The 19,341-nt window shown below is 41.2% G+C and overlaps 2 protein-coding genes across 3 annotated transcripts; both read left to right on the top strand.

Annotated features, from left to right (window-relative positions):
• The first annotated feature begins 1,319 nt into the window (after positions 1–1,319).
• On the top strand, positions 1,320–9,736 carry wrnip1 (WRN helicase interacting protein 1). 2 transcript variants are annotated; one of them, XM_003437880.5, is made up of 7 exons: positions 1,320–2,018; positions 3,465–3,659; positions 4,862–5,100; positions 5,603–5,823; positions 6,991–7,146; positions 8,535–8,614; positions 8,720–9,736. In XM_003437880.5, the coding sequence occupies exons 1-7, from the start codon at positions 1,377–1,379 to the stop codon at positions 8,999–9,001; spliced, it is 1,815 nt and encodes a 604-aa protein (XP_003437928.1). In that variant the 5' UTR covers positions 1,320–1,376; the 3' UTR covers positions 9,002–9,736. The 2 variants fall into 2 exon arrangements, with proteins under 2 accessions (XP_003437928.1, XP_005476434.1); XM_005476377.3 differs by having other exon boundaries at positions 6,991–7,142; positions 8,720–8,862.
• Positions 9,737–10,874: 1,138 nt separating this feature from the next.
• dhx30 (DEAH (Asp-Glu-Ala-His) box helicase 30) lies at positions 10,875–17,510 on the top strand. The gene is made up of 19 exons (XM_019348104.2): positions 10,875–11,072; positions 11,277–11,413; positions 11,514–11,624; positions 11,712–11,963; positions 12,052–12,201; positions 12,278–12,430; positions 12,518–12,985; positions 13,579–13,962; positions 14,058–14,127; positions 14,226–14,330; positions 14,431–14,606; positions 14,692–14,898; positions 15,002–15,083; positions 15,160–15,353; positions 15,445–15,604; positions 15,717–15,874; positions 16,121–16,224; positions 16,302–16,441; positions 16,745–17,510. Exons 1-19 carry the CDS (start codon positions 10,901–10,903, stop codon positions 16,990–16,992), a joined length of 3,471 nt encoding a protein of 1,156 aa, XP_019203649.1. The 5' UTR covers positions 10,875–10,900; the 3' UTR covers positions 16,993–17,510.
• Positions 17,511–19,341: the final 1,831 nt, after the last annotated feature.

Here is a 19,341-nt window from a genome sequence, read left to right on the forward strand (position 1 = left end):
ATTAGACTCAATGATTCCAGCTGTAAGAATTTAATATATAATAATTATTAAATGCCGCTACAAATGAACTTCTAATCAGTACTTCATGGTGGCTCTAAAGAGCTTTAAGCTCAGCGTCATATCTTCAGTATATTGCGCAATAAAGACATATACTGGGTGTATATATATACATATATATATATATAAAACCACAATCCCAAGAATGTATTATCTGGCTAAGAGTGGTCAGTCACAGCTACACAGCTATGTGCAGCATGTCTGGAAACCTCCTCTGACTTGACCAGTCATTCTGACTTGACCAGTCCAAACACAACACTGAGCTTGCTTTTGGCTTCTGGGTGGAGACATGTCTCAGATTGCTTCTTACAGACAAGACAGAGAAGTGTTGAGACACATTAGTTATTGGTTTGGGTTTTTTTTTTTCTATATTATCATTATTATTATTATTGTGTTTTATTTTTAATATTTGATCAACTGGAATTCCTCAATTTACTGAGGTTAGATTTAAGTTTCATTATTTTCCCCAATGTATTTCAAATGTTTTCTAAAATTATAACAAGTGTTGCTGATTATGTTATTTCAGGATACTGATAGACATTGATCCTGAATATGAGATCTTAGAAGTTTATCATTTAAACTTATGAACTGTGAATTTTCACAGTGGTGTATTTTTAGTTCAATAAACATTTTCTCCATTATAGATATAAACAATTAGATAAAGATGAAGAACAGTTACATTGGTCATCTAAAAGACATTCAATTGGAAATAAAGAAAGCACATTCAGAATTTACAATAGAGAAATTATTAGAGAATTATTTGAATAGCGAAAACTTGCTGAAAACTTAAAATGCTTGTGCCCCCGACCTTTCAAAGGAATCCACACTTTCAAACAAACAGCTCCACAAGACTATATGATTAACTTCACTGAGGTTCTTTTACTTTGACACAAAGCTATTTACAAACATCCTGGCACAGATACCTTTCACCCTGAACTCTCACAAAACAGTTAAAAAATAATGAGAAATAAAGAGGGATAGAGAAGCTAAAAAACTGTGTGGTTCACCTTTTAAGTTCCAATTTTATTTTATTTTTTTTATATAATTAGGTTCTGGCTTTTTTTCTTTTTTTTTAAACCTATCGACACAATGTGCTTTCCTGATGACGGACTGTCTAATCGGCACGTAAACGCACACCGGAAAGTAATCCTAAAACTCGTCTAGAAATGCAAAATGTTCATTAAAATTGTTTTTAAATCTACACACCACACCACAGCTGGTTAAAAATAAAAATTAAACCATTAAAAATGAAAACGTCAAAAGGTCAACGCCGTGTTTTGGTCACGTGATCAAAGGTCTAAAGTTTAGCGGGAACCAACATGGCGAACGAGAAGACAGCTGCAGCGCCAGACTCGGTGCAATGTCCCGTTTGTTTTAAAGACTTCACGTCCGCCACAATCAACGGACATCTGGATATATGTCTGCTGAAAGGCGTTACCGACAGCAGCCCGTCCACAGCGGACGAGAGCGGACCTCCTGTAAAGAAATCCCGCACTGGTCCCGAGGCTGTCATCAAACCTGCGGCCAGCTCCTCCTCCATGGCCAGCGCGCAGTCACCGGGGGTGTTTTCGCTGTTTCAAGGCAACAGGGGGAAACCTCCGGTCCAGACTGAACGGAACGGTTTATTTGCCGGTAAACAAAGTCCTGGCAGTGCTGCCAGCAAGGGGGTGAAACGTTTACTGAACGAGGAGGCGGAGCTTGGGGCAGCAGGTACAGAGACTTTGAGGAGTCAGCAGCCCGCGCCTGCATCCAGCGGGCAGGGCTTGAAAACGGCGAAACGTTTATCACCGCGGACGTTGTTTGCAGTCGACAAGCCTCTGGCGGAGGTGCTGAGACCAGAAACACTGGAGGAATACTTTGGGCAAAATAAAGTTGTAGGAGAGCAAAGTCTCTTCCGGCCACTTCTTGACTCCCAGGAAATACCGTCGCTGATCCTCTGGGGACCTCCGGGATGCGGAAAGGTGTGGAGGTGACCCAGTGTGATGCAGCATCTCTCCCCAGCTTTGCTTTGTATTTTCCTGCCGTTTGATATGTGATGGTTAAAACACCTTATTGCCACTGATTCAGCTCCCCTCACTTTATTTGTAGGGGACAAATTAAAGGAAAAACCTGTATCCTTCACCCCTAATATGATATCCGGGCAGTATTATTGGGTCAATTCCAAGGGTCACTATAAATCAATGCAAAGTATTTCTGCATGATCACTTTTTATGTCTTATTGTAAAGGAGGTGATGAGTTTCAAAATTAAGTGAATCACGTGCGGTGCTGTTTTGACCATGTCCTATGACACGCTCTCCAAACACCAACCGAGATGACTGAAGTCAGACGTGTAGCATCATTCATGAACCTGCTGTGTCAGTTTTCCTTTTATTTGTCATTAATGATATCCCGAACAATAAGTCATCACCTGCTCTCTGCATGCAACTAGCACTCAGAATTGAAGATGCTTGAACCGACTGATTTCTCATTTCTTAAAAAAAAAAAAAAAAAAAAAAAAAAATCAGGGATATTGAACAAAAACTTGTACTTTAAAAAATGTCAATATAGAAAATTATCAAATGTTAATGTACAGTATAACGATATAAATATTTAACACTCTACCTCATCCATATAGTGCTTTAAAAGTGTTTTTTTTAATATAACTTTTAAAGTCTCATCTATTCAGTGATTCTTAGAGCTCTACCCTAATTTTTCGCACAAAAATATTTTAATTTAAGAAGCTTTCATCAGAAAATATTTTGTTTTGAGTTAAAATCTAAAAAGTATGTTTTTAGTAATATGGCAATTTTCTGTTGAATAATAATCCACAAATTGCTGAAATTATTGTGGGTAAGAAAAAAAAATGTTAAAAATTATTGTGATTAATTTTTCAAATGTAAATTTCTTATATTCTAATAATTACAGTCTCAGTTTTGGCATGAAACTTGGGGCTTGTCCATTTTGCACCTTTTTTCTTGTATGTTTTTAAATAATTATTGTCTAGATTAATGCTGAATATCCAATACAGTGGATTTAAGTGAATTTTCAGCTGTGGTACTCTTTCTTTTATTCATGTAGAACTTTTATGTCGTGTTGAAAGAGTGAATGACGGCGTCTGTGGCTGCTCGGTTGGTGGTACAGCTTGTTAATGACTCCTTAGGCATGTTGAGCTGCCAGCGTGGATCATTGAGCAGCCACTAGCCATTCCCAGACTTCGTCGGCATGCTTTTCTGACACCTTATCTCTTCTTTGACCCTCCTGTCGGCTGCTTTGTTGCAGTCAGGTTTTCTCATTGAATAGAGGAGTCTCAAAATCACCTCATTTAACTTGATTACACATCACAGAAACTTCTGAAAGAAAGCTGCATTACATGTTCTGCCTGTGAGTTTATGTTAAATTACTCTTCATGTGGCTCACTGTATTTCAGACCACTCTAGCCCACATCATTGCCAGCACCAGTAAGAAGAAGGGGACGGCTCGCTTTGTAACTCTGTCTGCCACCAGTACATCCACCAATGAGGTCAGAGAAGTGATAAAGCAGGCGCAAAACGAGCTCCGACTGTGCAAGAGGAAGACCATCCTGTTCATCGATGAAATTCACCGCTTCAATAAATCCCAACAGGTGAGGCATTTGTGAGCAGAAATTTGTACTCTGCTTATTGCAGCCTTGTAAGTAGATCAGATTTTTTTTGATGTTCTTCCCCCTGCCAACAATATTGCATTGTATCAGCAGGAGTGTATCTGTATGTATAAACAGCTTACGGGACCATCATTATCCCCTCAAAAACAGCACGGGTTCTCCAGCTCATGTCTTTAATCCATTGGAAACATACATTTTGGGGGTTTCAACTGATAATATAAATAGAAATAATTTATTTACATTTTGTCCCCTAATTCATTGGTAACTAAATGGTTTATGTTTATGTTTTACAGAAATCGTAAATGGTTGTATCAGTCAATATAATACATTGTCCTTTACTTGCAGTAGTTTATTCAGAGGTCTGCTTCACTACTGGTACCAAATATTGCCAAAATTATTCGCTTGTCTGCCTTCAGATGCATATGAACTTGAGTAGCATCCTATTCTTAATCTATAGGGTTTAACATGATAACGACTCACCCTCTGCAGCTTGGAAGCCATCCCCAAACTGTTCCCACAAAGTTGGGAGCATGAAATTGTCCAAAATGTCTTGGTATGCTGGAGCATTAAGAGTTCCTTTCACTGGATGTAAGGGCCGAGCCCAGCTCCTGAAAAACAACCCCACACTATAGTCCCCCCTCCACCAAACTTTACATTTGGCACATTGCAGTCAAGCGTGTACCGTTCTCCTGGCCTCTGCGCACTATATGCCTCAGCACCCGCTCACCCCGCTCTGATTTTACATCGTCTACCACTTAATGGCTGAGTTGCTGTTGTTCCTAATTGCTTCCACTTTGCTAGAATACCTCTAACAGCCAACTGTGGAATATTAAGTAGCAAAGAATTTACATGACTAGTCTTGTTGCACAAGTAGCATCCTATCACAGCACTGAGCACCTGAGAGCGACCCTTTTTTTCACAAATGTTTGTAGAAGCAGTCTGCGTGCCTATGTGCTTGATTTTATAGACTTGTGGCCATGGAAGTGCCAAAAGTACTTTTGACACTATACTGTATTTATTCTGAAAACTGAAGCTTTAAATTCTAGCATCCTGTGAAATCCTGTATTATGTTTAACAGTAATATAACAGCAATGCTGAATAGAAACGAGGATTGGTCCAGATCCTTTTTGAATGGCCCAGTAAGAATTCGTCTCATTTGGGTCTGTATGTGTTTGCGTCTGTAGGACACCTTCCTTCCACATGTGGAGTGTGGCACAGTCACTTTGATCGGAGCGACCACTGAGAACCCATCCTTCCAGGTGAATGCTGCCCTGCTGAGCAGGTGCAAGGTGCTGGTTCTGGAGAAGCTGTCTGTGGAGGCGATGGGCTCGATCCTGAACAGAGCTGTGGCCACACTTGGGATCAGAATCCAGGGACACGATTCGACAAACCCCAAAGATGAAGACCAAACAGATGGACACAGGTAGGTTCCCACATGCTCCTCGACTGTAGTGTCACACGTGACCAGATATCACCTAAACCTCAATATCTTTGTATTCCTCACATAGTGGGTATCGGAAGATGGAGCCACAGCAATAGCCTCAGCTTTGGTTTTGTCTGATAGTTTGACAAACGAGGTTTGGCACAAGCTATAATCACCTGTTAACTGCCAGCTGATGATTGTATATAATCTACTATCTGTTTAAGGTAGATTACACAAATCCATAGTTTTAGTTAATTATTTTTTTATGGGGGAAAATAAAAAACAACATTTTGAGAAAACTGATAAAATCATTTTGCTGCCAGTCAGCGTGACTTATATCAAGAAAAAAATATGTTTTTGAGATGAGCGCTGGTTAAAACAGAATAGCATAACACTGAGAATATTCATGATGAAAGGCATTTAAGCATTATCTATTTTTTAAATTTTATTCCATATTAAACAGTATTGGTACTGATACAGTGTATATTTTTAATGTTTTTAGACAAAAAAAGATTTACATTCAGCAAAAAGCCCTGGACACCATGGCCTACCTTTGTGATGGCGACGCAAGAGTGGGGCTCAATAGTCTCCAGCTGGCTGTTCAGGCTCAGATGTCCAAAACAAACCTCTTAGCACCCGACGATTCTCCTCAAGAGATACTAGTGACAGAAGAGCACATCAAAGAAGGTCTCCAAAGGTCCCACATTCTCTATGATAAAGCTGGTAAGCGCAGATGTACTCACCTTGTCATTTTAACATCGACGCTCCTTTCTTTTAAGTTCCTTTTATCAAAGCTGGTTGATATTTTGGGCGTCACTGTGTGCAACTAGGCCTGAATAAATATTCCAGCTCATAACACTGTGACCCATGCTTGCATCATCCTCACCCTCTGTTTTCAATTGTCCTTTCCGATATTCTTACATGGAATCCTGTTTATGTGGAAAATGTTGTTGCAGGTGGGACCAAGAGGCAGAAATTACCAGCCTCTTGCCTCAGCTTCTTATTGAAACTGTTAATATTTTACTTCTGTTTTGCTAGAAACAAAAAAAAAAGAGGTCCTGGGATACAGGTTGTTTCAATAAAAGAAGAGGCTTTGTCTTTAAGGATGTGGACAGGGCAGCACATACTTTACAAATCCTCATTTTTTAAATTCCTCTCTGCAGCGTCATTTATAGCACTCGTCACGAGTACTTTCATGCTTTGAGCTTAACAGCTCTATCATATTACGCCCCAGTGTCTTTGATCACCGTTATATCATGGGGACGAACCTCATTTCTAGTGTTTCTCTAGCCCTGCTCGGTGTTTAGGTGTGCCATGTGTTTCTTGTGAGTGCAGTGCACGTATTTTAGCTGAGCGTCAGAGCAGTGTGTGCTATTCATTCATACCAGATTCATAAAACTAGAAGCGCTTTGAGACTGATTTTTTTTTTTTTTATTGCATTCATAGCTAACTGATATTTTAATGTTTTTGCTCATTACAATAACTTATAAGGCCTGCGTTTACTTATAATCAGTGCTTTTTTTTAGTCTGCTGTAGTTTGAGCTGTTCTTATCACCTTTGCTCATGTACAGAACTCCTCAGACTCATTAGTCCTCCACACTGTCCTGTTACACAACACGCAGCTGTCCCAAAAGATGGAGATTTACTGTTCCCTGCTTCACTGGGTGATGAAGCCATCATTCAGCTTGACTAATGACCTTAATGGAGACAGTATTCATCTATTTTTGGTCTGATCAGTCCTTGTTTTTTTAGATAAGGTAATTTATTTTCAGTATGTAATGACCTTCAATCTCTTGGTTTGAAAATTGCTGATGAAATGCCACCTGAAGAAAAATCTTCTTATCCGTTAGAAACATTTCATTTGTGTGTGTGTGTGTGTGTTACTTAAAGGTGAAGAGCATTACAACTGCATATCAGCGTTACATAAGTCTATGAGAGGCTCCCATGAGAATGCGTCTCTCTACTGGCTGGGCCGTATGCTTGAGGGTGGCGAGGATCCGCTCTACGTGGCTCGCAGACTGGTCCGCTTTGCCAGTGAAGATGTGGGTAGGTGAATTTAATTATCACATCATCTCACCTCTACATTTATATATATATATTTATATATTTTAGAATTTTCCAGCTGCAATCATCCGCTGTGTATTGACCTTTTTTTTTCCTCCTGGCACAAAGGGGTTAATAAATAGCAAGAAAATCAAAATACACACAGAAAAAAAGATACGGGCACTGCTATCAGCCCAATAATTTTTTTTAAACATTATCAGTGCATCCCTAAGTTAAAGGCTTCTTACACTTTTTTCCAGTTTTTCTCCTCTACATCCCTAACTACATCTGGCTTTATTATGTCAGTAGAGCTATTTATACTTTTTTATTGTACAATTTTAAGACAAAATAAGGCAATTTTGAATTTGGTGGCAGCAACATGTCTCAGAAAAGTTGGGACATGGCAACAAAAGGCTGGAAAAGTAAGAGGTACTACAAAGAAACAGCTGGACGAACATGTTGCAACTAATTAGTGTAATTGGCAATATTACAGCAACAGGATTAGATATAAAATAGCATCTTAGAGAAGCAGAGAGTTTCTCAGAAGCGCAGAGGTTCAGCAATCTGCCAAAAACTGCATCTACAAATTGTTAAAAAAAAGAACTCAGAATAATTTTCTTCAATGTAACATCTAAAGACTTTAAATATCTCATCATCTATAGTACATAACATTATCAAAAGATTGATGATTGGAGAAATCTCTGTGCATAATGGAGAAGGCTGAAAATCAACATCAGATGCCCGTGATGCTGCATTAAAAACAGGCAAGATGCTGTCATGGAAACCACAGCACAAGCTCAGGAACACTTCTATAAATCGCTGTCTGTGAACACAGTTCACTGTGCCACCTGCAAATAAACGTTATAGCTCTATCATGCAAAGAAACGATGTGGGGACGTGATCCAGAAACACTGCAGTCTTGCATATTTCAGTAAGATTATGCAAACCCACACAATGCAGCTGTTACAACAGCATGGCTTCATAGTAGAAGAGTCTGGCTGAACTGGCCTTCTTGCAGTCTGGACCTTTCACTAACTGAAAACATTTAGAGCATCATGAAACAAAAATATATATACAAGAAAGCAGATCCAGGACTGTTGAGCAGCCAGAACTGTATATCAGGCAAGAATTGGACAACAGTCCTCTCCCAGAGGTCCAGAAGCTGGTCTCCTGAGTTCCCAGACACTTACAGGCAGTTGTTAACAGAAGAGGGCATTAAACATCCCCGACCAAACCTTTTTTGAGATGTATAACTGTATGAAATTGAAGCAGGAAAGAAACTACTGACTGGACTGAAATGCACAGAGGGAGAGAAGCTTGATGAAGCAGTCATAATGTGTTTTTAAAAAGTCCTTCTTATTCTGCAGCGTTGCATCCTTCTTGTCTTTCAGGTATGGCAGATCCCACCGCTCTTACTCAGGCTGTTTCTGCCTTCCAAGCCTGTCATTTCATTGGGATGCCTGAATGTGAGGTAAGCTCAGTGGACCAATCAGTGACTGGTAGTCTCATGTCTTGTCAACCCTAAAGTTGTCTTCACCTCAGTTTTCTTCCTTTTGTTTCATCTACTGATCAACAGGTGATCCTTGCTCAGTGTGTGGTCTACCTGGCACGAGCACCCAAGTCTGTGTCGATCTACAAGGCCTATAATAATGTGAAGACCTGTTTGAGAAGCCACAAAGGTCCCCTGCCTCCCGTCCCCTTGCACCTCCGCAATGCCCCAACCAGGCTTATGAAACAGCTGGGATACTCTAAAGGCTACAAATACAACCCAGACTTCAGCGGCCCCGTAGAGCAGGAGTACTTACCTGAGGAGCTGCAAGGAATCAACTTCTTCACCTGGAAGCCCTCAGACTCATGAGTATTTTTGTAAAAACAAAAAACTTACTCTATATAATGCAGTGGTTTTCTTTTGTTTTCCTGATGTGGGCTTCTTTAGATATCAAAAGTAAACACAGCAAACTTATTTTCACCACATAAATTATATCCACTCAGCTCTGCTTCACTGCATATTATTCTGTACTTGTCCAGCTACCCTGCTGTACTGACACACTGAACCACAGTTTGAAAACCACTGCTGTCATGTTCTTTAAAACTGAGGCTGCTACAAGGACCATTTAGGGCTTATTATATAAGTTGTGTATTTACGCTGGCAGTTAAGATTTTTCGCTTGTGTCACAAACTTGTTAATTACAAAGGTTAGAAAAAAAATAATAAAAAACAGTGCACTCATTCTATAAACGGTCTCATGTTATAGTTTTTACATTTGCTTTGTAGTTATACAAATACATCAGTGACACAGTAACTAAATACACCTAACTCACCTTTGTATTTTCATAATGCTAATTCAGACTTTTTAAAAACTGTCCATTTTTGGATTTATCTTTGTAAAACATGTATACATTGTTTAAAATAAATAAATGTGTTTCCTTATCTGTTCAATCCTGCATGTTTCTTATAAAAGCGCTATACAAATACAGGCCATTTACCATTTTAATGTGTAGATATTTAATGGAAATACAAGTTAGACATAATACAAACAGTTCGTTATACACTTTAATGTTCAGTCTCTTCACGTGTTATGAAATCTTCATCAGTTTTGGGCCATTGTCTGCAAAGAAAAATCACCGGAGTTTTTACCTGTCTCAGAGAGAATTTTCTTTACAGGGCAGTGAAACAGATTGCTGTCATCGACTTCCTGATTTCTTCTTTTTCACTTATTTGTCAAACTGAAATGTTCCAGATAAAACAAATGTTAATGTTAAATAAAGATAACCCAGGTAAATACAGAATGCAGTTTTTGAATAATTTCATTAAGGGAATAAAACTATACAAACCTACCTGGCCCTGTGTGAAAATGTTAATGGCCCACTTGTTAAATTATGAATTAACTTTGAAAACAGAGTTCAATTTCATCAACCACACACTGACCTGATTACTGCCAGACCTGTTGAATCAAAAAGATCACTTTAACAGAACCTGTATAACAAAGTGAAGTATGCTTAAAGATCATGCCACGATCTAAAGAAACTCGAGAACAAATGAGAAACTGTTGTTGAGTTTCCAGATTGATACAAGTCAATGACATCTATCTATAAAGGTTACGTCATTTCTAAGGCTTTGGGACTCCAAAGAGTAGCCGGCCTACCAAAATTACTCCCAAGAATACATCAACACCTCATCCAGATCACAAATAAACTCAGGACAACACCTAAGCTTCACTTGCCTCAGTTAAGGTCAGAGTTCATGATTCAACAATAAGAAAGAGACCAGGCAAAAATGGCATCCATGGGGGAGGTCAAAGGTTAAAAACCACTGCTGACTGAAAATCCTGAAGGAGGATGTCCGGCCATCATTCTGGACCCTGAATCTCCAGCTGACTTGGGTTATCCAGCAGGACAGTGATCAGAAGCACATCAGCAAATCCACCTCAGACTTAAGATGCTTTGGCATGACCTTAAAGGGCATTGAAACGAAAAAGGCTTTCAGTTCATGTTTATGACACTTTATATTATATTATATTTATATTTATCTATCAATAACACTCTTTCTACACTCATTTTATATGAGTGCTTGATGTTTGTTGTATATCTGCTGCTATGACAACTCAATTTCCCCCTGGGATTAATAAAGTTTCTCTGATTCTGATCTGCTCATGTTTTTACGAGGCGCTCTAAAAGATGCAGTTATACTCCCCGCCACAAGGGGCGTTTACGAACACGGCTTGTAGAGGAGCCGAAGAAGAAACTGTAGTTTAAAGATGGCGCTACCCGGTGTTTTACTCGTGCGTTTGAGAGCGCTGTGCAATATTGGCAAATGCGTTCATAGCGGCTGTAAAACAGCGTCTGACTTGAGTAAAGAAATGCGGTGGTATGGGACCAAATCTCCAAGCTTTCAGAAGAATGCAACATCTTATTTCCAGAGTAAACGAGGTGAGTGAAGATGCCGGTTAGCTAACGGGTGACAGCTCGCCAGCAGCGGCGCTAAAAACTCAAGGGCACGTCTTTTAAAAGGTTGTGGTTCGTGCTTGTATTTCGCGGTCTTGCTTCTTTTCTTTTTTTAACCTCATATTTGGACTCCCATGTATCCACTGCCGACAGTCACCCTTAAATTTTTTTATTATATTTACTATTTAGTTGACAGCAGACGCCACCTCCTGAAGGAGTTTCCAGATCCTAAAAGCCTCCTGCACAACACCATCTCCCGGTCACTGGGAGTCAGCGACCTCTCTCAGCTCATCCAGTACAATTGCATGGAACATGCTGGTGTTAAGGTCAGAGCTAAAGTCAGAATGAGACGGCATTATTGCTTTCACTGTATGTGTGACAAAATCCGTTGATGGTGTTAAGTTTTGTGTTGTGACTCCTCTGTAGAAGGCCACTGTCACGCTGCAGTGGCCCTGCAAGATAGAAGAGGAGGGTTACGGTTCAAAGAAGAGCGAGGCAGAGCAATTTGCAGCAGCTGCCGCTTGTCAGAAGCTCAGAGTAAGCTGAAAACCAGCATGTGAATTTGCAGTATATGATATGTCTCTTTCTCCCCTCTCACCACTCTTTGATCGTGTTTGTTTACAGGAAATGGGTGTGATTGGGCCAGACAACCAGCTCCCTAGGAGGAGAGCTGGCCGAGGGAGAGGAGGGCTGCATTCACTTCATGATAACGAGGATAATTCCTGGACAGGTGACATCTACAGAGGCAGAGCAAATGACCGGGCACCTGCTAAAGAGGATGACTCCAATGTGTCAGAAGCTCTTTCCTTGTTTCCACAACCTAAATCTCTCCTGAATAGGGTTATCCAGGTGGCCACATCGTCCAACAATATCTGGGTTTGTAGTTCACTTTGTTTTGGCAGTAACATCTATCCTCTTTAAACTCAATGTGCATTGTAAACTACCATGTGACTTATTACTGCAGGAGCTACTGCAGTTCAGAACAACAGGAGGGAAGCTAAAGAAGTGTGAGCTGACTCTGCTCTGGCCCGAGGAGATGACATTTACAGCCAAAGCAGGCAGCCGGGCGGCAGCAGAGAAGAGAGCTGCTGCACTTGCATGCATGAAGCTAAAGGTGAGTATTTGTCGAGAACTACTGTATCTTAACAAGTCAAGATTGTACTTAATATATGCATCTCACCTGGTTACAGGAGTTGGAGCTGCTGGATAAGGACAACAACCCACTGACACATGCCAAGTATCATCGAGAAAAGGTGAGGGAGGCTGGAGAGAGAGAGAGACGCCCACTTCCATTGGAGATTCCAAAATATCTGGAGCAAAGCGTGAGAGAGTACCTCACCCAGGTGAGTCTTGGTGCAAGGAGGATGTGTTGTGTTTGACTGAGTTTTGACAAAAATGTAAGTTTCTGAGTTTGCGAATTTTTCTAACAGTACCCAGTGACAACAGAGGTACAGAAACTGTGGGAAGAGGAAGAGGCAAGAGAACAACAGACAATAAACCGGAATGATGACGAAGAAGAGGACTTTATAACAGATGCCATCACAGGCAGGCCGTACAGGCCTCTTTCTGAATCTGAGGCTCAGCAGCTCAGCATCCACCTGCAGGAGAGATGGAACAGAGCAAACCCCGAATTGAGCCTCGAGCTCCCGGTCGACGCCCACTGTCAGCATGTGATCTCGGCTGTGCAAACCTCCAGGGTAGTTGTGATTGCTGGAGAAACAGGATGTGGCAAGACAACTCGGATCCCTCGTTTCCTGCTGGAGGATCGTGTGAGAGGGGGCAGCGGGGCTGAATGCAACATCCTGGTAACCCAGCCTCGCCGGATCAGCGCTGTGTCGGTGGCCCACCGTGTTGCTCAGGAGATGGGTCCAGCTCTGAAACAGTCTGTAGGATATCAGGTTAGGACAGCCTCATAGATTATACAATATCTTAGTTGAACACAAAACGATTTGCTTTGATTTCTCTAATAGGAGAAATGTATTTGCAAAGCTTCAAAACTTCATCTTGTACTTTAAAAATTAGGCTTTTTAGAAGCATCTTTTTATTCAATAAACGTATTTGAAATTCCTCTCGACAAAGCTGTTTTTGGGCTCCCACAACAAAGTGCTCTAACTTTAATTTCAGTCATCACCGGGACATAAAATTATGTCATAGGTGTTTTGTCATTTTTGTTTTTATAAAGCTATCTAGATTACAGTAAAATACTTGATCTGCCTGCACTTCTCTCTAGAAAACCTGAGCGTTGCAGTGACTACAGATTTATATCAAAGTTCTCATTTTTGAGGGCCTTCCTTATATCTACTGTTTTTAACTATTTTCTGACATTAAGAGTAAAAAGTAGAATAAAATAAACTGGCAGTTTTCTTATTCTACCACATTGGTTATGTAACTGAACCCTTGAATTGTGGCTGGTAGCGTCGCAAGGATATGAATGGTTGAGTTAATCTTTGCCATAGTAATACATAATATTTGTTTAATGTTTCTCCTCTAGGTGAGACTCGAGAGCCGACTCCCAGAGCACAGTGGAGGAGCGATGCTCTTCCTCACAGTGGGCGTCCTGCTGAGGAAGCTGAAGTCGAACCCAACCCTGAAGGGAATCAGCCACGTGGTGGTTGACGAGGTCCACGAGAGGGACATAAACACAGACCTGCTGCTGGCTCTGCTGCGCACAAGCCTGAACGAGAACCCTGACCTGAGGGTCGTTCTCATGAGTGCCACTGGGGACAACCAGAGGCTGGCTCAGTACTTTGGAGGCTGCCCGATCGTAAAGGTGCCGGGGTTCATGCACCCAGTACGAGACAAGTACCTGGAAGATGTACTAAAAGAGATGGGGCGTCGGTGTCAGGTCCCAGAAAGAGTGAAGACGGACAAAGAGGTGGAACTCATGTCTGCCAGATTTTTGTTTTTCAAACATTTTCTCTTTTTTTTTTTTCCAAACTCATGAGTTGCTCTGCATCTTGTCTTGTTTAGAACGATGCCACACCAGATCTTGATTTAGTCGCGGATGTCATTGAACACATTGACAGATGTGGAGAACCAGGTGCCTATTTTACCAAGCTGTTAATTCACTTTAAATAATAGTGTTTGAAATTTTGGGCTGAGTCATATTACAACAACTCCTCTCCCCTCATTCTTCAGGTGCAGTGCTGTGTTTCCTCCCGGGATGGCAGGACATAAAGGCCGTTCAAGAGAAGCTCGAGGAAAAACCGCACTTCTCCTCTGGCTCCCAGATGATCCTGCCCTGTAAGTAAGAAGATGGATTTCCAGAGGCCTGCTTTTTGGCCTTTGGAAAAAGGTTCCCCACCTATAACCAGTTTATAATTTGGTTCTGTTTTTCTTTTAGTGCACTCAAGTTTATCAGTGGCTGACCAGCAGGCTGTGTTCCAGCGCCCCCAAGTGGGACAGAGAAAGATTGTCCTGGCCACAAACATTGCTGAGACCTCAGTTACAATAGATGACATTGTTCATGTGCTGGATGCAGGAACTCACAAAGAACAGAATTATGACCCAAGGACTAAAGTTAGTATTTGCATTTCATTTTATTCCAGGAAAATGTCAGCAAAAGTATTTATTTATTATCTTTATTTATTTATTTCCCTCCCAGGTGTCCTGTCTGGATACAGTTTGGATTTCCCGTTCAAATGTTACACAAAGAAAAGGGAGAGCAGGCCGGTGTCAGCCGGGACAGTCCTACCACCTTTTCTCAAGAAAACAGCTGGAGTCCCTGCCTCCCTTTCCCATCCCTGAGATCCTGCGCACCCCACTTGAGAGTTTAGTAGTGCAGGCTAAAATCCACAGTCCAAACTCAAAGGTACTGGAATCATTTTTTTTTTCCCTGTTCTTTCTTGTATCTGTATTTAAATTTTTCTTCCATTTTATATTTATTAATGGTTTATCATTTTTGGTGCTTGTAGGCTGTGGATTTCTTATCCCAAGTATTGGACAGCCCAGAGCCAGAGTCTGTGAGAGACGCTGTCCAGAATCTACAAGATATAGGTAAGCGCGTCTTTACTTGTCTTTACTTGTCTTTACTTGTCTTTACTTGTCGTTTTGATGCACTTTTGTTTTGCAGGAGTCCTGGACAAGACCGAAAGACTGACTCCATTAGGGGATCGTGTCGCCTGCATGTCATGTGACCCACGGCTGGGCAAAATATTAGTCCTAAGTAGCATGTTTAGATGTGTTCTGCCTATGTTGTCTGTAGCTGCCTGTCTCACTAGAGACCCTTTCCACAACAGCTTGCAGAACAGAGCACTAGTCAACAAGGTGAGTCTTGTCTATGTCTTCACCATAATAAATTTTGCCATATTTTTGTTTGATAAGCTGTTACTGAGTCGTGTCCTTTCTGTTTGTCCAGGCCAAAGAGGCTCTGAGTGGCTCAAGCAACAGTGACTATCTGGTGTTCAGTAGAGCTGTTCTGGGCTGGAGGAAAGTTCAGCAGGAAGGTGACCGAGAGGACAGGGATGAATTTCTGGAGAGACACACCCTGTCCAAGGCCAGCCTTCGGTTTATAAACGGTCACTCTTTTACTCCTGTCTCAGTCCACTTTTGGAAGTTGAAAATCCCTGCCCTTTTGTTTTTTGCTAAAATGCTAAATTCAGATATTTCTGTCATGTGATCCTATTGCAGGTCTTATATCTCAGTTCAGTGAGAACCTGCATGACGCCGGGCTGGTTTCTCATCCCGGTGACTGCCAACGTCACACCTCTCTCTATAATGAGCACAGCAACCAGGATGAGCTGCTTAAAGCTGTGCTGCTGGCTGGGCTGTATCCCAACCTCATTCAGGTACATGGCAGCTACCCAGACTGACTTTCATTGCCTATATCCTGCTATAATCCCCCCCCAGGGACTCATAATTATCTCTGTATGGGCTAAAATGGATATGTATGCATTTGTATGGTAACAGTGATGTAACGGTTCCATAAATCTAGTTGAGCCTTTCTAGGTTAAAGCTGTATAGGTGTTTGTGTTGAATCTGACGTTGCATTGCATTGAAATTAGACCTGGTTTGTTTCGTTCTTTTGTTTTTAGGTGAAGAAAGGTGTTGTGACTAAAGGAGGACGCTTTCGTCCCAACAGCATTTCTTTGCGAACACTCAGTGGGCCAGTGCTGCTTCACCGCTCCTCAGTGAACCGGTCAGAGCATGCCCTAAATATTGAGTTGCATCACAAACAGACTTGATGTGCATGTAAAGTTTTCATTTCTATTGTAGAGGGAAAGAAGACCTCCCTAGTCGGTGGTTGACCTTCTTCAGTGCCATCAAGTCCAACGGGAATGTCTTCATCAGAGACTCTTCTGCAGTCCATCCACTCGCCCTGCTGCTGCTTACAGACTGCGATATCACAGAGATGGGTAAGATGTTTTCTGCTCTCCCTAAAGAATGCATTTGTAGCACAGGTTGGAGGATGGTAATCTGACTGAAATCCTTTGTTCATTCATCTCTCTGATCAGCTGAAAATCTTGTTGGTTTGGATGTGTTAAAGTGCTGACTAACGCTTTTGGACTGTTATGGAGTGCTACAGTGAAAGTTCAGTTTTTCTCAACTGTGCAAGTCTGTCTACATGTTTGTAGTTTGCTTTTAGACAAGCACCAAAAATGAAATCCTCCTCCTGCATTAGCAGACTTGAATACTACTCTTCTCTTTCTTGTGACCAGTGCATGGCGACAAAGTAGAAGTATCATTTCCTGGACGATCTCTGGTGCGCTGTGAGCTGCCGGTTGAGATGTGGGAGCTGCTCTGGGAGCTACGCACTTCCATTCAGACCATGCTGCACCGAAACCTCAACAGCCCCAGCAACACAAACGCTTCTCAAGATGGAAAGCTCATCTCTTTACTGGTAGAGCTGCTGAACAATACAGAGTCAAACCCTCTTGTTCACAGCAGTGACAGTGAGGTGGATTGATGAGACTGAGCGTTTTCTACATGTCTGCTGGCTCGGACAGATTAAGTGGCTAATGATTTGCTGTTTTGACATCACTTTTTTTTTTTTTTTTTTTTTCTTTCTATTTTAGTGCTGGAGTCCATTGTGAAAGCACTGAATTTATCAGGAACTCTTTAAAGAACACACTATGGTCTGCTGCTATTTCTTTTTTGTTTTGTTTTTTTTAAATTTCATTTTTAAGGATGGCTGATGTAAGGCCTCATTTGAATTTGGAACTTGTAATAGATGGTTAGTTGCTTTCTGAAAAGCTGAAGTTGGATCTTACTCTAATGGGTAGTGACAAAAGATGGCTGACCAAAGATTGTATGCAATAAACGTCATATTTATTAAAATAAACATCGCTGTTTCAAAAATGGTTTGATTTTCTATATAGAGTTATGGGATTACAGACAAATGAAACTCCAGAGGAAACTTTTCCTTTTTCTTTAAGAAAAATCCTTCATAAATGTCATGTGGAAGCTGCTCAGGCGTCTCAGTAATTCCTCCATGATGTCCTGAGGGGCCGCAATGCAAAATCTGCAGAAACAAAAAACAAAAAACAAAAAAAACAAACACTTTGAGACTTGGACCATGAATTGAATCCATCTGCAGTCTAAACACAGACTTCTTTTAACAATAGAACTGATTTTTTTGTTTCATACCAAAAATAAACTTGTTTTATATAATATCTATAATTTCTCAAATGGGTATTTTGAAGAGTGTCCAACTTGTATTGTACCTGATGTGGTAGGTGCCCTCCTTTTGTCCGTACTCCCAACCAGGACTGGTAAACACTCCACCTTCTTCTAGCAGTCTCGTACAGTAGAATGTGTCTGGCTGCAGTCCTAATTCCTGAAATATCCAAGGAGAACAACAAAAACACATTTCAGGAACATGAACCAGGAGAAAGTTCAAAGGGCTTCAGCACCGATTATATAATACATCCTCTTGCATTTCTGCTGTAACCTTGGCTTTCTGAACGGCTTTTGGTGTGAGGTTCAGTCTGGGGAACGCAAACAATCCTCCTTCAAAGGGTGGGCAGCTGAATCCTGGTAGGCTGTTGATAACCTCGTGGACTCTCTTCACGTTATGAACCAGCACAGCCCTGATGTGCTCAATCTCCTGCAGAAGACATCAGCTTGTAGGAAAATGGCAAATTCTTTATCAAAAACAGCTACAGCACTACATGGAGTTGGTCGTCCTCAGCTAAACAAGAGTACAGTTCTCAGGTCCAACCTGTTTATAGAGCGGGTACGAGGGGTCTCCTGGCTTTGGAGGGTCCGTCATCAGATCCAGGGCAATCTGACCTAAAACTGGTGCGCAAGAATCTTTGGAGAAAATTGTGTGGATGTGTTTCATGACAGCAGGATCCAGATTTACCAGCTCGACATATCCAGCACGGAGACCACACCTGATGAAAGAGACTTACATGTAGAGACAACAAAAAACGTAGCTGTTCTGGAGCTTTGCTTCTCATGATCACTCTCAGTGAATGACCAGTTTGTCACTAAATTAGATTTTTTTTTTCATTTCACACTATCCCTACCACCCTCCTCTGACACACCAACCCTCTGCACGCCCGTCCGTACTACATGCTATGAAGATTTCTTCTTTACTTCCTGCCTGCCAGCTCACAACAACGGTACATCAAAGGGAAAGCTCAGGTTGAGCAGTTTGGAGACATAGTTAGAGGCCGAGATGGTTTGGACATGTGCAGAGGAAGGATAGTGGATATACTGGACACACAACCTTCCTTTTCACTCTTGCCCTGAAATGCATCCCCATCCTCTCCACCCTGCTTGCACTCTCTTCTTCACCTCTCTTTTGCACTCATCCACTAACCTTTGCTCCTTGCAGCGTCACTGTTACACCTATGATACTCTTAAGTTCCGCATTTTAGCTTGTATAAGAAGTGTTTAAACTTACAATGAGACTGGTTAATGATCTCTTTGTTCATACCAGTCTAAAGAAAATGTCCAAAGTACGTGCTGTTTTAGCACATTTGGCACTAATTTGCATGAATTTCAAAAAGACATTTCTACAATTAACACAGAAAATATATGTTAAACACAAAAGTGCAATTATCACAATGGAAGTCATGCAATGCAATCAACTTTGGAAGTTTTTACCTAACAGCCATAAAAGACTGACAGACAACATGGACACCCAAGTTTGTGAATGTGATAACTCGAGAACAAAGTGATGTAGGAGTTTTAAATGACATTATAGGTGTATCTACTAGAAGGCTGAGAGGTGCCACTAACTGCCGCCAGTATCAGGGTAACCATTTCACTGGTTAGCATTTTAACCTGGCTGCTTCTTTTCTGAAAA

The sequence above is a fragment of the Oreochromis niloticus genome, linkage group LG18 (genome assembly GCF_001858045.2).
Source record: "Oreochromis niloticus isolate F11D_XX linkage group LG18, O_niloticus_UMD_NMBU, whole genome shotgun sequence".
In the NCBI taxonomy this organism is placed as follows: Eukaryota; Metazoa; Chordata; class Actinopteri; order Cichliformes; family Cichlidae; genus Oreochromis; species Oreochromis niloticus.

Coding starts and splice junctions, on each gene's coding strand:
- dhx30 (XM_019348104.2), top strand. CDS start 10,901: ATGGCGCTACCCGGTGTTTTACTCGTGCGTTTGAGAGCGCTGTGCAAT. Junction 15,875..16,120: donor TGTATCCCAACCTCATTCAG/GTACATGGCAGC, acceptor TTTTGTTTTTAG/GTGAAGAAAGGTGTTGTGAC. Junction 16,442..16,744: donor CTGCGATATCACAGAGATGG/GTAAGATGTTTT, acceptor TCTTGTGACCAG/TGCATGGCGACAAAGTAGAA.
- wrnip1 (XM_003437880.5), top strand. CDS start 1,377: ATGGCGAACGAGAAGACAGCTGCAGCGCCAGACTCGGTGCAATGTCCC. Junction 5,824..6,990: donor CATTCTCTATGATAAAGCTG/GTAAGCGCAGAT, acceptor TGTTACTTAAAG/GTGAAGAGCATTACAACTGC. Junction 7,147..8,534: donor CTTTGCCAGTGAAGATGTGG/GTAGGTGAATTT, acceptor CTTGTCTTTCAG/GTATGGCAGATCCCACCGCT.